At 44.6% G+C, this 16,942-nt stretch overlaps 1 protein-coding gene across 1 annotated transcript in view; it reads right to left on the bottom strand.

The window, feature by feature from the left end:
* The window catches only part of UBE2H (ubiquitin conjugating enzyme E2 H), a 74,217-nt gene that overhangs the window by 25,524 nt on the left and 31,751 nt on the right, over positions 1–16,942 (bottom strand). Inside the window, exons 2-3 of the mRNA XM_075925365.2 lie at positions 14,779–14,855; positions 13,442–13,516 (exon numbers count right to left, since the gene is read on the bottom strand). Coding sequence (XP_075781480.1) covers positions 13,442–13,516; positions 14,779–14,855 — 152 coding nt within the window. The remainder of the gene's footprint in view (positions 1–13,441; positions 13,517–14,778; positions 14,856–16,942) is intronic.

Genomic DNA, 16,942 nt, shown 5'->3' with positions numbered 1-16,942 from the left:
AATCCTGCATGATTACAGGTAGAAATGATCATATGAATTTGTATAATGATATTAGCCTATATTTCCAAATAAAAGCTAAGCATGGTTAAAATGACATACATATATATATAGCCCGTCAATGAAATAGAAGCTAGATATCAGCCTATTAAACATAAAGCTCTCTTCCAACTGGCGAAGAACTTTGGCGTGTTCTCTATAACCATAACGGTATATACCGTAACAGCACAATTTTGATCCATATGTCATGCAGGGCTCTGAATAAACTGATAAAAGAATTTTCAATGTAATAAACACCATCCAAAAACAGGGTCATGCCGCCAAATCAATATTTGCATTACCAGTGCAGGGCTTCACTGGTGTAGCTATATCACAAGATTATGGCATCTTTGCTAGGACACCATACTGGGCAGCTTTAGAGGCCTTAATTATATGGGTAAAAGTAAATGTACAAGTTTAATCAGTGGTCTAGTGTAAGCACTGTGCTGAAGACATCTTCAGTTAACGTCTGCTTGAAATGAAATAGACTTCTGATGAGAATAATTAGGGATGTTAAATATCGGTTAATTGAATAGTTGATTAACCTAATTAATTCTTATTGGTTACTCGGCTATTCTGCAGTCCCGGGGGTGGGGCCAGCAGCCAGTGCACTCCAGCCCCACTCCTGAAGAGCCCCCTGCCACTCCACGCTGCTCTGATACCGAGGAAGCAGTGCAGGGGGCCAGGTGGGAGCTGGTCTGTGAGGAGAGCCAGTTTAAAAGCCAGCTCTCCTTGCAGACCGGCTGCCTGTCATCCTGCACTGATACCTCTGATACAGGGGCAGCAGCGCAGGATGTCAGCAACCCCTGTCCAGGGGAGGGGCTGAGCTCCTGGACCCGGTGAGAGCTTGAACTGACCCAGGCTGCCTGCCTGCCTCCTAACACATTTTAAATGCAGAGCTGCAACGGGGGTAGGTCCCAGACCCAGTGAGAGCCAGGACTGAGCAGGAATGCTAAAAAAATTACTGGTGCGGGAGGGGAGAATAAATGTAGTCTATAGCATTAGCAGATTAACCGATAAGAAAAAGCTTATCGACTACACTATTACATCCCTAATAATAATCAGAGCCTACCTTATGCACACGCACAGGCACTACAGAACTTGTATTCCATAATTCTCAATTAAGGTAAACTAGCATTAACTGTACAAAGTCTGTACCGGTCACAAGATCCTCTTTCATACTAATTAGTAAAATAAGGCTGCTCATTAGGAAGCTACTCAGAAAATAAGATGCCTCCCCTAGATATAAGGCACATGTATGCACTGACACTCGACATGCTGCCTTGCAAAAGTCTTCTTGATACTTCCCTGAAAGCTCTGAAATAGCCATTTCTTCAGCTGACAGAGCTGGACCATACACAAATGTATTCTTGCACAGACCTTCTTGAGACACAATGTTAGAGGATGCTCATCTTTCCTTGATTTCACCAAAGTTAGTTACCAGAGATGTAAAATTTCAAGAACGAGACAGACTTCAGTGGGCTCCGGGCATCTTTACAATGAAACCTCCTCGGTGCTCTGGACCAAATGACAGTGAAGCAGTGTCCTGATATCTACTTAGAAATAAGAGTCTACACCTGGGAACTATTCTCAGAGTCACCTTATACTTTTGAACGGACACAAGTTTGTCCTTCACTAAAGGAGCCGTAAGTCAACTTGTGTCTTACAGACTACGCGGCTATCATAAGCAGCTGACCTCTGTAGCTTCTCATACCAGAGAACAGACTCCCAAGTTCAGTCATCTACTTTACATGGCTTCTTATGGACAGCCTTGTGCATTCAGGGTATTGGCTTCTTGTTTTCTCAAAAAACCACATTAAAAGCATGCACTCCAGTAGCATGTATGAGATCTTGGGAAGATGGCTCTCTGAATGGACTATTCGCAGCAATGTGCCACAAGGAGACTTCAAGCTGACACGGAGGACAGGTTTAGGAGGGTAGTCGTCACTCAAGTAACATCTGGCTATGAATATCCCATAGGAAGGGTTTGAAGTACTGGCAGTGCTTGCTCACCACCACAAATGACCTTCGCCAGGACATTCTTACAGACAGTGCAAATGAACCAAGATGACTAGCTGCTATTTCTAAAGGCAACTGTCCTGGTCTTACCTGATAAACTGGAGCCAAAAGCTTTTTCCTTTGAAGACATTTTTCCAATTGTTCTCTAGGCCATTCAAACTTTAGGTTACGTCTACACTGAAAAGAAACATCTGTGGTGTAGAGTCTCAGTACCCAGGTCAACTGACTTCATCTCGAGCTGTCGGGCTAAAACTAGCCATTTATATATTTCTGTTCAGGCTGGAGTCCAGACTCCAAAACCCTTTTCTCCTTTCAGGACTTAGAGCCAGGGCTCCAGCCTATGTGAGAATATCAACACTATTTCTAGCCCTACAGCCTCAGCCTTGCAAGCCTGAAGTCAATTAACCCCAGGCTCTCAGACTGTACCCTAGGAACCTTCTTTTGAGTTCAACCCCATGGACTGCTTGAGACAGACTGTTCTACCTGCATCAGGGCTTCCTGTCCACCTCTTCAGGTAGAATGTCTGCTTTGGAACGGGAAATATGACAGTCCAGGAGAAAGAATCAATGGGAACATGGACTAGAAGCTGTCTCCCTATTCCTTCCATCAGTGCAACTGCACAAACTACCCACAATACTGGCCTGTAGAAGCTGGGACACTCTTGCCCCAGTTAACACTTCCCCTTTGTATCAGGAATTGGTGTCATGCCACCATGCACTGCCTCAAAGGGCAGCCAATCATTCCTCTGTGCTCAGAGTACAGCCAGCTAGCAGGTAGGTTTGGAGAGAACCTGTGAAGTACTTTTTCTGATGCACAGCACAGGCCTTTAACAAGAGCAGAGACAGGTAGTCCTGCTGAGGCAGACAAGACAAGAAAAGGGCATACAGTAAATTTCAACTCTTCCCTCTTGACAAGGAAACAACCTTTGGGACAAAAACTGCACCAGGAATAAAGCAATGGCCCTTTAAAAGGAGTTCAGACCATTTCAATGGAACCCAGCAGAAGCGTAGCTAGTTTATATTCACCACATGGTGTTTGTTTTAACCTTATATTCCCCCCTCCCACCACTTTTCTGGTCCCCATGTGGGTCTTTATCTCATCAGCCCAGGCTGGACTTTTTAACTTCATTCCTGCCTGAACAATTATGGCAGCAGATTCACATCTGCATATGTAACACACCTTTGTTATCGCTACATGGGCAGCCAAATACCTCAGCCAGCGTTGGTACAAGCTGGCCATTCCTGACCTGTGATCTCAGTGCAGTAGTTATTATTCAGACTGTCATAAGGAAGCTGTGATTTTAGCGCCCTGTAGGAGTGTGATGTAATTGTTCAGTCAGGCTATAGCTCAGCTCTGTGGTTGTGTTCTTATCTCTAAACCAGGATGCACTGGGGTCCGATTCCATACAGCAGTTAGGTTTCTGGTGTGCTAGGCCTGCTGCCGGCCATGCTGACCAATCTATCACTGCTTCCTTCTACTCCCTCATTGGTCTGTATCTATTGTTTCGTCTTAGCCTGAAGAGTGTAAGCTCTTTGTGCTAGGGATTATCTTTTTGTGCTGTGTTTGTACCGCACCTAGCACAATGGGACGGTGGATGGGCTGCTACCACAGTACATTTAATCATGGCGTTAGGCTCATATGCAATGTTGAGAGACAGAATGGGAGGGAGGAATGCAAGTGCAATCCTCCAGAAGAGCTCTTACAAATAGTGAAGCGTGGTCTAGCAGGGACGAAGCACGGGGCTAGAAGATGAGACATCAATTCTAATCCCTGCTCAGCACAGACTCTGTGGACTCGGGCAAGTCATTTCACTTAAAGAGTCTCAGATTAAGCAATAATTCAGCATATTAACTAGTAATACCAGACAGTCCTGTATATACAGCACCATCTGAGCACAGAGGCATTCATTACACAATGGGAGAGGTCCTGGAATCTGGTACTCCAGCTCTGGACCACAGAATCTATTTTAGTACAGGATTTGGCTGCTAGTTTACAATTCTTAAAGGTAAACAAAGTGTGAAATGTGCTTTGTAACACCAAATCATTGAACACACACCTTGGGACAGTTTACCTTACTTGTGATGTTTGCAGTGAAAATGGTCCCACGGTTATTTTTATTTATTTTGCATACTTCTGCAACATTATGCCTCCAACCTCTGATGTATAAATAGATGAGGAAACTCAGCCAGAGAAGTTAAATGATTTATCTTTAGTCACAACAGAAGAGTGGGCAGATCTGAGATCTCAGGACTCCTAGCCTTGGGTTAATCACTAGAGAATCCCTTTCCCTCACTAGGAAGACACTACCTCTTGATTTTAGTTTAACTGGTGAATAAAGAGCAGATTCTAGAAAATCTAGCAAAACCTGCAGAACTGCCACACTTCCAATAGTCAACTCATCTTATTGCTTAGGTAAACGGTCACATGACACAGGCTTCAGTGACTGGCACATGAGACCTTGTGAATCTGTGCCAAGTCATGCTGAAAGCAGCTCCTACACTTTGTCAGCCTGTTTCCATTCCCTGGCTGTGGCAGGGAATCTGTATCAAGTGTTCGGTATGGAGAGGTGGATATATATTGCATTTTGGTGTTTCACCCTTCCCTTTGTACAAAGCACAGCTTCTCTGGAGGAATGGCTTTTTTCAAGTTTATTATAGGTTAGAATAGGAACTGGTATATACCTGCAAGAGCAAACTCATAATGATCAGGGGTGATAAGTGACTCATGAAATTTTAAGAACCAAACTGTAAGGCAATCCAGCTAGGAGCAGGCAGTAAAAATAGAACTTGCAGTAAAAAAAGACAAATTGAGCACAGCCTAAAGGATATTTTAGTGCTGACAAGTAGCTACAATGTTTCACCCAGAAGTAGTTGCATTGATCTCTCTATATAAACACAGTGGTTCCCAATCTTTTTGATACTGGGTACGAGTAAACCCATTCACAAGCTTTTGGAGGACTGGTAACATTTATTTGCATATTCATTAAGCAAATGACGAATATGCAAATAAATTGTGTCACTGGCCCTACCTGTCCAACAGGTTGTTCCCCCCGCCCCTCCCAACCCCAATCCCGGCCGCTTTATCGGCCAACGTCGACTCCCCCAGCTGCGTCTGGCGCCGGGTGTTCTGCATAGGTGCGCACAGAGCCTAGCCTTCTCCCTGGATACTAGCACCCACCGGATGTAGCCCTGCCGCCCGGGAGCATGCCCAGCAGAGATGCCATGGCAGCAGGCTCTCCCACAAGAGGACCGTGCTCGGCAGTGCAAGGTGCTGCTACCCCGCCACACAAATTAATAGGATCATGTGCAATAATTTCTCAGGACCAGTATTTTTTTTCCCTAAGGACTGGTACTGGGCCACGGACCACACTTCAGGAAACACTGTATAAACAGATGTTCCATCCCAGAGTAAACTGTGCTATACAAATGCAAGAGACTGTAGCCAAATTACCCACAGAACTGGAGGAGAAACAAAGACTTGATATATGACTATACGGAAGTTATTTGGAGATGGTCTTTGGGAATATTGTGCGCACTCAATCAAAACATTGCAGAGAAAACATTGTACAGTAAACTTCCGATAATCCGGCACCTTTAGGACCCAGGGGGTGCCGGATTATCAAATATGCCGGACTATTGGAAGGGAGCGCTATTAGGGGCCTGGAGTGGGGTGGGGGAGATGCACCTCCCCCACCCCACTCCAGACCCCTCATAGCCCCCCCTTCCGATAGTCCAGCTCTGCCCCAGGGGTCCCTGATTCAGCCACTGCTGGTCAGTTTCAGCAGCAGCTGAATCAGGGACGCCTGCAGTAGAGCAGCTGGAGTGCTGCCGGGTTGGTCCAGTAGCGCCGCTTCTCGGCGCTACTGGACCAACCCGGCAGCACCCCAGCTGTTCTGTCCCAGGTATACCCAAGTCAGCTGCTGCTGAAACCGATCAGGGGCTGATTCCAGGAAGCCCGGGGCAGAGAAGCTCTGCCTCAGGCTTCCTGGAGTCAGCCGCTGGTCAGTTTCAGCAGCGGCTGAATCAGGGACAGCTGGGGTGGTGCCGGGTTGGTCCCGCAGCTCCGAGGGACCTACCCGGCAGCACTCCAGCTGCTCTGCTTCCGGCTTCCCCGATTCAGCCGCTGGTCAGTTTTAGCAGCGGCTGAATCAGGGAAGCTGGGGGCAGAGCAGCTCCAATGGTCCAGCTGCCCGGAGCACTTCCGGGTTCCTGATGGTGCCAGACCATCAGGAGTGCCGGACCCTCAGATGCCGGACCATCGGAGTTTTACTGTAGTAAGTGATTCCAGCAACAATGTTTCCTCTAATTTTCCCCAGGCATGTGAAGAATGAATTGTTTTATGTACATCAATAGGGAGATGTGTAACATGGGTGGGGCTGGAGTTTGGCATTTGAGGGGGGACTCATGCCTGGACCAGAAGGTTGGGGCAATGCACAGACTTTTTAGATGCCAAACCAAGAACGCAGACTCCTAGGTTTCCATTTATTCTACAAGCCATTGGCAACATCACTCAACAGGTGAATAGGCCAGAAAATACATATCTTAGGGTTTAGTGTTTGTGACCTCAAGGACAGACACACATTTAATCCTAATCCTTTGGAAATTTATGAATAGATAATTACTTATATTTTTACATTTACACAAAGTATTCTCATGATTTGGGATTGTGAAACAGTACATTTAAAGACATTTCACAATTCTCTTTTTAAAAACAGGAAAAAGCTAAAAAGTGCATTTTCCTGAAGATACCAAATCCTAAAGGAAAAAAAAAAATGAAAGGCCAACGGGGTATTTGAAGTTGTAAAGAGCTCCAAAAAGATCATCCACTGGAGACAGAGAAGAAACCAACATCTAAGTTTGCCATAACTTGTTTTTTTTTTAATAAATGGGCAGGGGGTGGAATTATTAAAACAGCTGCCACAGGCACTATTGAAAGCAGCTTACATTAATTTCAAAAGCCAAACAGACAAATTTCTGGAAAAATCAGCCACTTTTAAAATACAGTAAGGTTTAGAGTTGCCTGAATTGGATGGATTTAAGTTAACATTCCAGGGCCAGGATTTTAGTGGCCATGTGTAAATGTGCCGTGTTTCTCCACACTTGAAGCTCAGGATCAGAATCATAGCTGGACACAAGGATGTACAAGCTGGCTGTTGGGTTTAAGTAAAATTTTGTTCTTTGAAAGAAAAAAGTTAGATCTTGCATCAAGAACATTTTGAGCCTGGTAACTTCAGAGAGTTGTGTGACAGGCACAAAGATAACATGAATATGCATAGTCAGAAGTAGGTGGCAGGAACCCACAGGCCAAGATAATGAAATCTGCAAATGCATTAGTGATGACTACTTCCATTTCTAGTGCTCCTTGCATACAGGAAGGGCCAAGATGCTTTATTAACTACAAATGGGAAGCACTTGGAGTGTGCCACCTCTGGGATGAGGCATTATTTTGTACAGCAGAATGATATTATGAAGTTGAATAGGACAGGAAACAATTCTTTCTACACAGTTATATAAAACAATGTCCAAAACTGGAAAGCAGCCACCACACTAGGGCAAATACTTCTCCTGCAAAAAATGCGATATGATCTTCAGAGACTAGCAAACAGGATTCAGTTCTAAATCTATTTGGAAAGATTCTCCAACAGCACAGTCACTAGTACTTGGCTGGAGCACAGGTTTACTACTAAATGAAGAAGAGCAACGCCTATGCGTTATCTGCAACAATTCCTAAAACATTTGGATTTTCCATTGAGGTACATCATCAGGGTACTAACCTGGTCCAACCTGTTTAGCAAACCAAACAACGTTATTTTAATTACATTTCTCTAAGGAGAGTACCACGGGGAAGTATCTAAGGGTATGTCTACACTAGCCCCCTAGTTCGAACTAGGGAGGCTAATGTAGGCATCCGAAGTTGCAAATCAAGCCCGGGATTTAAATATCCTGTGCTTGATTTGCATCTTCCCGGCTGGTTGCCATTTTTTAAATTTACAAGTCCGGACTAACTGCCCACATCTGCACGCGGCAGGGACCCGGTCACTCGAAATAAAGCCCTAGTTCAAACTACCTGTTAAACCTCATTCCACGAGGAACGGGTCCCTGCCGCGTGTAGACGCAGGCAGTTAGTCTGGACTTGTAAATTTCAAGAATGGTGATTGGCCGGAAGATGCAAATCAAGCACGGGATATTTAAATCCTGGGCTTGATTTGCAACTTCGAATGCCTACATTAGCCTCCCTAGCTCGAAGTAGGGGGCTAGTGTAGACGTACCCTAATAGTGTGGTGGGTTAAATGTGTGTGTACCTTATATTAGGCCACGCTGGAATAAAAGCTGGTTTCTAAAAGGTTGGAAATTGCCTATTGGAATCCACCTTCAGCACAGGAAGGACTAACACTTCTTTGTCAATAGCACTTTGGAACACCCAATACATTTCCCCATGCCACTATCCTACTTTGTTGCAAAAATGTCACCTTCAAGTTCAATTTCTAAAACTTGAATGGACAAGTTATTCCAGAATGCTAGAGACAAACATGGAAAGCTGCAAGCAGACTATTCATTTTGAAATTTTAACAAAATGTGTACTTTATAAAGGAGAAAAGGGAGCTGGTTCTGTTTTATATGATCTATTGTCTTATGCAGTAGTGATGTGAGTAGTTGAGTACAGGACTGCCTGATAAGCCTAAGTTTATCAGCTGAGCAGAAGACTCAGATTCGTGCTTCTCTCCTGCTTGCTGCCTCTGTATCAGAAGCAGCAATTTAGTAAGAGCGGGGTGGCTCCTACTTTATTTAAAATGCAGAGGTGCAGCAGTTCTGGACCCAGTGCAAGCTGGGACTCCTCAGTCCCGGCTCATGCCAGGTCTGAGAGTTATCCCTGCTGCAGCTCTGCATTTTAAATGTAATAAGAGCTGCCCAGTCCTGGCTCTAATGCAGAACCACAGCGGTCCCAGCTGTGTTCTGGCTCACACTGGTCCGGGACCTACCCCTGCTGCAGCTCAAATGTAGGGGGAGCTGGGCTGCCTGAGCACCTGTCTACTACTACATTTAAACTGGAGAGCCACTGCAGGGGTAGCTCCTGGACTGGCACAAGCCGGGACAGAGCACCTTCTCTTATTGACTAATTGTGTAGTCGATATAAATTGTATCGACAGCACAATTGGTCAATTACCTACCTATTAACATCCTTATTATGCAGACAATTTACACTGCCTTCTGTGTGCAGATGGTGTAGAGGAATCCATATCCCAGTGACTAAGCTTCTTGTGCTTGTCATGGACAGCCATGTCATCTGTTTATAGCAATCACATCACATCTTTTCTCCTTTTGTGAGTGATCGATGAACTAGAGAAGAATCTTGCCCATTAAGCCAGACTCATTCACTTCCCCAAATACTAGCAATTCCAGGCTTGAGGTGGTGCATATAGCGTCCTCAATCTCTTGCCTCACAGGAGCTGAAGGAAACACCGTTAGCTGAACAGTATACAACCCAGCCGTAGCTTTCTATTGTATTTCCTCTAACTCTCCTACTCACAAGCCTCCTCCAAAGCTTCTGCATCAGTTACATTGGTGACTAGAGAGTAATTGAGGTACTTTCTCCCGCTCTCTACTATATTGAGACCCTTCTCTGGAGAGAAGGGTCAAAAATCCACCCAGCTCTGGCTCTTGCATATAAGCCAGTCTAAGAGGCAGGAGAAAAAGGCAGCAGAAACGTAACCCAAAGAAAATACAAACCTCCTCCCTGCTGCAGCTACCTGGATACTAGTGTCTTCTGTACTCTTATCACCCAATTCCACCACCAGCTGAAGCTCCCTCCTCTCAGAAGTTCCTGTGCTGATAAGAATTCAACTCACTGTGCCAGGTCTGAGACTAAACCAAACAGAGCTATCATTAGCGAGGTTAAAAACCTTCAGTGATGGAGATTCAAGAGCAGGTTAGACAGCTACCAGGGACGGTCTAGATAATACTTAGTCAACTCTCCTGTACTGAAATAGGACTAAGTGACTTGGCAAGGTCCCTTTCAGCCCCACATTTCTACGATTTATTCAGCCTGGAGACTCTGCTCAATGCTACTCCCCCAGCCAGTACTCTGGTACCCTCAAGATAAGAAGATGGACCCCAGAGCAGCAGTTAGACCTTTCAATGGGGGGCGGGGTGCTTTGACAGTCACAAACGGGTATTTCCAGGGCAGAGTATGAGTGCAAGAGGGTATCTGAGGAGGCCAGAAAGGGGTACAGAAACATTGCCATCAATCCAACATGCCCAATTTACAAGCAAAGAGATTTTCTCTTATTGTCAGCTCTGTTAATTCAGTCCACTTCAGGCTATAACTCTAGGTTGTTTCCTACCTTTTGCAGTACAACCAGTACTGAAGGTTCACCAGAAGAAATTGTGTCAACACCACTAGCGCAACATTACTATCAAAGTAACTGACAGGAACCTAGCAAACAACTGATGTACAAGGAATATAACTCTATACACTCTGTAGGGCTGACTTATTTTTGCTGCTAAATCAGCAGCATGACTCCAAATACACACAAGGAGCAGATCAGATAAGTGAGACTTTCAGAGCAGAATTGCACTTTGCCATTAAACTTTTTAACGGTGTTAAATAAAACAGGCAGGGGTTGTGCACTTACTGCAATTTGTCTAGGGCAGCCTCTCACCTGCATCTAAGATTGCTGGCAGGCAATGCATTATACAGTTTGCAAACCTAAACTGGGTTTAGGGCGTCTGATTTGATGGGAGAATGGTTTTATAGCATACATTTGGGTGCTCTGTGCATCTCAGAAAGACAGGTCCCAAACTGGAGAGTTCACAACTGAGAAGATGACTCCAGGGTGGATGTGTAATCCATGCCGGCTTGATTTGGCACTGTCCCCTTCTAAAGACACCTAGACCATCGCTCAATTCGCGCACAGTTGCACCTGACATCCTAAGGGCCATAATAGGATGGGGCACAAGGGGTACCTGTTCCAGGCACAGAGCAAGCCAGAGGTGGGGGATTGCAAAAAAAACAAAACAAAAACCAAACCAAAACACACACAAGTGAGGTGACAGAGGATCAGGTTCAACCTCAGCCCGCCTCCTCCGCCGAGGAGATCTGGGCCCAGCAGCATCAGCAGGAGGCCAAGGTGCTCAGGGCCCCTCACCCTGCAGGATCGGAGGTTGAGTTACCCCTGGTTTGAGCAGGCTTCCCCACACGAGGACTGCAGTGGAGGCAGGCAGGGCAGCTGAGCTACCTACAGTTGAGGTAGGAGACCAGTGGGCACGAGGAGTGCAGCTGGCGCATGGGGGACAGACTCTAGATGTGGGTCCTGGATGGAGGACTAGATACTGGAGCACAATCCCTGGATGGGAGAGGAGTGCTGAGGGGCAGTCCCTGGGTGTGGGATTAGATGCTGGAGGGATCATTCTATGTCTGCAGGGAAAGCACGTGTATCAGCCCAGCAATATGTGGGATCTGGATGCTGAGGGGACAGTCCCAGGAAGGGTGGGGTGATGGAGGGACATTCCCTGGCTGGGAGGCAGACTGGGGAGAGAGTGGGGGCTGTCCTTCTGAGGGAGGCTGGATGCACTGAAGACAGTCCCTGGCTGGGGGTACCCCACATTGGGCAGAGCTCCCCATCTTTGCAGGCACACTCATAATTGCTCTCGAGGTGCTCAGCGCAGAAGTGAGTGGCTACCACGCCATGCCACCCTGATTGTAAATTACATTTGAACAGTTAACGCTTTGACTTACTATGCTAGTTTAAAACACTCTTGACAGACATTTGCTAGTGGTGAAATGAAATATGAATTGTATCACTGGCATATAACAGGAAACTTTTTTTGGGGGGTAAATGAACAGAGTATACATACGGTGTGGACACAGCCCACGTAACAGACAAAGCTACATTATGGTAAGTAGGTTGCGAACCACTGAGGAGTCTGCCACAACCTTGTCAAAGGGCCACCTCACTATTAGCTTGTGCAATAGTGGCTCATGCATTAAGCTTCAGAGATCATAGGTTAGATGCCACCTGCTGACAACTGGGTCTGTTGCTGATAGAGGAAGGCCAAGAGTAGTAGTATGAGATCACACGGCTATTCAGATTTGATGTGCATATCCTGATGGTGCAGCTAAGACATTGTATATACAAGACCATACGAGATGAGGAATACTGACACTGTCTATATATAAGGGGCATACTTAACATGAAGAACCACAAAGATTAGTTCGCACATAAGAGGCAAAGATTTTAAATAGAACGGTCTCCACGTAAGAGTATTAAATAATCAGCAAATACCCGCTGACTTCAAATCAGGATGCTGGGATCGGATGTTGGGATCTACTTCGTCAAGCTTCCGTATCAATTTTCCTCAAGCTGTTCCGAGTGCTTTAGATAGAAGACTCCTCAAAATACTTCAGTGGATTGAACTACAAATGTGCCCTTTCAATGGGCAACTGCTATTTCACTCCTTGATTTAGCAGCACCTATTTCATAACCCAAGAAGGGGATGTTGAAACCTAATCATGTAGCTGAACTTGATTCAGTTTTTAAACACGACTAGCTATTTCTACTCAAACCACTGGAGAAGGTTAGAAATACTGAAATTAGATCACCGCTATTCAAGATTGAAAGACACCATGGATATGCCCTAAAATAAGAACTTTGGCCTACCAAGATACTGATTTGTTCAGTGTGAACAAAGATAATTACTGCTTCAGCCAAATGGGCACGACCCAGTTTTACAGCACTGCTGCTTCTCTGACTAGATCAGCAAAGACGACCTCTATTATTTCCCATACTACAAGAACACAGTTATTAGTTAAACCAAGGTGATTAGTAAAACCAGATTTCAGCTTCTGCATTTCAGGCCTCCAAATCCTGCTGCTGGAAAAAGGTCACAGACAGCCTACTTCTGAATCTAGGGTCAATCCAAGAATGTATATTACAGTATAAAGAGCACAAAGACTTTAGAATTATTCATTAACATGCCCTATCTAGATACCTGTGAGTACATCCCACAGCGTTCACTACAGCATCCAAGAGTCTCAGACTTCAATGAATGTATCTTTACAATCCCGTGGAACAGAAAAGTATCCCCAGGTTTTACAGATAGGGAACTGAGATAGTATCTTGCCCAATGTCACACAGGATAGTCTATAACTCAGGGACTGATTCCAGACTTCTTGAATCCAAGTCCTGTAATTTAACTCCTTCTAAAAGTTATTAATATTATGCTTTAATATTAAGATTATAAGAAACCCACAGAAGGCCTTTGACTCCAGTATAAATAAAAAGTTACTGGAATAATTGTTGATATAACTTATGAAAATGCTAGAAAATAGTTAGCACCTGTACTACATGAGCAACAAGACAGATTGAGAAGGAAAGATGATTGGTTACCTATAGATGGGGATTTGAAAGGGTATTTATCAGGAAGGTCCACTCTAACTTTCCATACTCCACCTTCATATGGTGCTGCAAATCAGAGAAAAATGCAGGTGTTAGATATACTGCAGAACTCTGCAAAGCATAAAAGTACAATAGCATTAAGTTAAAAAACCAAACAAAACCTCGAAAAATAAATACCATTTAGAATAAGTCTTCATGTGAAACCTCCTTTGTTACAGAGCATAGATGGAAAGACCCATTCCCCATAAATGTGAAGGGTATTGATCTTTATTGACGCTCTGATTTTAACTGATCCTACATTAGTTCTCAGCACAAAGGTCCAAGAATCTCATGCAGACCACAAAAGTTAAAATTATCTACTTACCCTGAGAAACGTTACTAATTCAAGACATATTAGAGATCCGGCAAGAGAGCTAATTCTTTTGGAAAACATGTCTTTGCCTTCAATCTTATTTACAAACACTTTACAAAATTCAACTGACAGCCCACATTTTCCAAGGTGCTGAGCATGAGCAGTGGCGCTGCTTGAGGATGTTAGCTACTGGGTAATTGAATAGTTGTGTAACCGCATGAAATTTTTAGCACATAAAATTTAAAAAAAAAAAAAAAAAACCATGAAAATTTACCCACTTGAAATTTAAAAACCAGCTTCCTCTTGCAGACCAGTTGCCTGATTCCCTGTGCTGCTGCCTCTGATACAGAGGCACCAGCGCAGGGTGGCAGCAGTCTGTCTGTCGGGGGGTCCAAGCTCCACACAGGCAGAAGCTGCTACATGGGATGCAGAGCTTGGGCCCACCACAGACAGAAGCTGCTTTGCAGCAGCCTCCCCTCCCCACCTCCACCCTTCACAGCAAGGGTGAAGGAACGTGTGTAGTTGACAGGATTCACTGATAAGCCTAGGTTTATCGGTTAATCGTGTAGTCAACTACACGCTGCCATCCCAAGTGCTGCTCAGGACCTTTGAAATTTAAGCCTTATTTTAGGAAAAGCTGTGGCTTTGCACAGCAATCAAAACTACCCACCTGCCATTCAGCTATGAGAGAGGAGGATGTTCACCCAATTTTAAGGTTTGAAATTCAGCTCCCCTTCCCATCTTCCCCTATTATCAGCAGGAAGAAACTGGACAGGTTGGTGATGGATCTTAAGTGCAATGACATTCCTTGATCTCTTGCTCCAACTTCCTGTTTCCAGATTTTCAGGTGCTCCCAATTACTACATATGGACAACTGATGTGGTACTTGGCCATTTGTTTCTGTTTTTCCTGTAACCGTTATGAAGTGGTTTAACTATGGAAAAAAGCATCACAAGTCACAGGATCATATACTTACTTCCTTGTGGTCCATAAAACTTCACTACAAATTCATTGAGTCCTCCTAGGATTGTGACTTCATGTTTGCTCTCAATACTGATGTATTAAGTAAAGGAAAATGTTATGTCCAGATGACAACGTATTAGTCATGACACTTCAGGAAACTTGGCACACTGAACAGTCTAAAATGTAACAGTCAGAATATCTTTAGATATAAAATTTCATAGCCTTGGAATATATTTGAACAATCCAATTATTAATGGAGGTCAGCTCCATAAGTGTTAGAGGGAGTTCCCCGGCTTCTGCCCCCAATCTCCATGTTAAATAGAACAAAACCTTCCCATACTTTTAGCACTGGGGTAGTAACTTGAAAACTTCAGAAAGCTCTCTGATGAGCAGAGGAAGAAAGGGACTATTGCTATCTGCTTCTGCTGACACCGATTAACTCTACATTTCAGCCTGGCTCCGGGAGTCTGCCACTCACATGAAATACGTAACCTCCTGCCTTTCCTTCCCTCAAATTTTGAACTTAAGCTAAATAGATGTCAAAGATTTCAACCATTTTGCCTACCAGATCTTGACAAGCCCTGTCATAAGCCAGAGAAAGAAAGGTCAAGAAAAATCCCCCAGGGAAGACTGATGATCTCCAGTGTCTGTACAGCCGGCTTCTTCTCTTCCCTAAAGGGTCTCAGAAGTCATCCTGTTGTACATGTGATCCTAGGGATGGGCTCACAAGAGACAAGAAGCGGTCTCTGCATGCCTGGCCCCCTGCAAGTTCAAAATCTTTCTGTGGCCTTAAAACCAAATCTGAAGTGAGAAGACTGTTTTCAAAGGCCCCAACAAATGAAAGGCTGTCTAAGATTCAAGGACATTCTGCCACTTCTGGGACCTGCAGGATCCCAAGGAGTCCACCTGTGCCAACTCACAATCCGAACCAGCCTGCGGGGAAGTAGTTCCTGCTGATGGACCCTCATTTTCAGAGGCGATGAAGGAATGTTTTGAGCCTCTCAAAGACTCAACAGCTCACCCTGAAGAAAGAGGATCCTATGACTTTGGATTTATCTCAAGACATAAATCTAAAGATGTCCTTCACAGACAGATATGAGGAGTTAAGACATAAATTCAAGGATTTCTAAGAGTGTTGTCATGCCAAATACTTTGAATCAAACCCATGCAATCTCTTGCAGGAGAGCTGTATGCATCCAACAATCCTCCTCTGGCTTACTTGGTAACAGACCTTGCCTCCAACTACACTTTCATCAGGCACTGGGTTCCTGCTGAGTGCTTCTCACCCAAATATTTTAAAACACATAAGAACAAACAAACAGCCATTGGGTCAGACCAATTATCCCTGTAGCTCCTGTCTTCCCACAGTGGCCAATGCCAGGTACTTAGAGGGAATGAACACAACAGGCAATTACTGAGTGATTCAATCCCTGTTGTCCACTCCCAGTTTCTGGCAGTTAGAGGCTATGGATATTCAAAGCGTGTATTAGGGGTTTGGAACGGTTCCCATATGAAGAGAGATTAAAAAGACGGAGACTTTTCATCTTAGAAAAGAGGAGACTGGGGGGAGGGGGATATGATGGTCTATAAAATCAAGACTAGTGTGGAAAAAGTGAAGGAAAAGTTATTTTCTTGTTCCCATAACATAAGAACTAAGGATCACCAAATGAAATTAATAAGTAGCCAGTTTCAATCAAACAAAAGGAAGTTTTTCTTCATGCAGCACACAGTAAACCTGTGGAACTTCTTGCCAGAGGATGTGTAAAGACCAGGACTTTAACAGGGTTCAAAAAATAACTAGATAAATTCATGGAGGTTAGGTCCATCAATGGCAATTAGCCAGGATGGGTAGGAATGGTGTCCCTAGCCTCTGTTTGTTAATAGGCTGGAAATGGTTGACAAGAAGTGGATCACTTCTTTCCCTGTTCTGTTCCCTCCCTCTGGGTCATCTGGCATTGGCCACTGTTGGAAGACAGGACACTGGGCTAGATGGACCTTTGGTCAGACCCAGTTAGTCATTTTTGTGTCTCCCTGATCATCTTGGCTAATAGCCGTTGATGAACCTATCTTCCATGAACTTCATCCTTTGAGCCCCGTTACAGTTTTGGCCTTCACAACATCCCCCGGCAACGAGTTCCACAGGTTGACTGTGCATTGTGTGAAGTACTGCTTTTGTT

This window comes from Pelodiscus sinensis, chromosome 1 (genome assembly GCF_052426305.1).
Source record: "Pelodiscus sinensis isolate ZL-2025 chromosome 1, ASM5242630v1, whole genome shotgun sequence".
NCBI lineage: Eukaryota > Metazoa > Chordata > Testudines > Trionychidae > Pelodiscus > Pelodiscus sinensis.
This window is presented reverse-complemented; position numbering and strand designations above follow the sequence as displayed.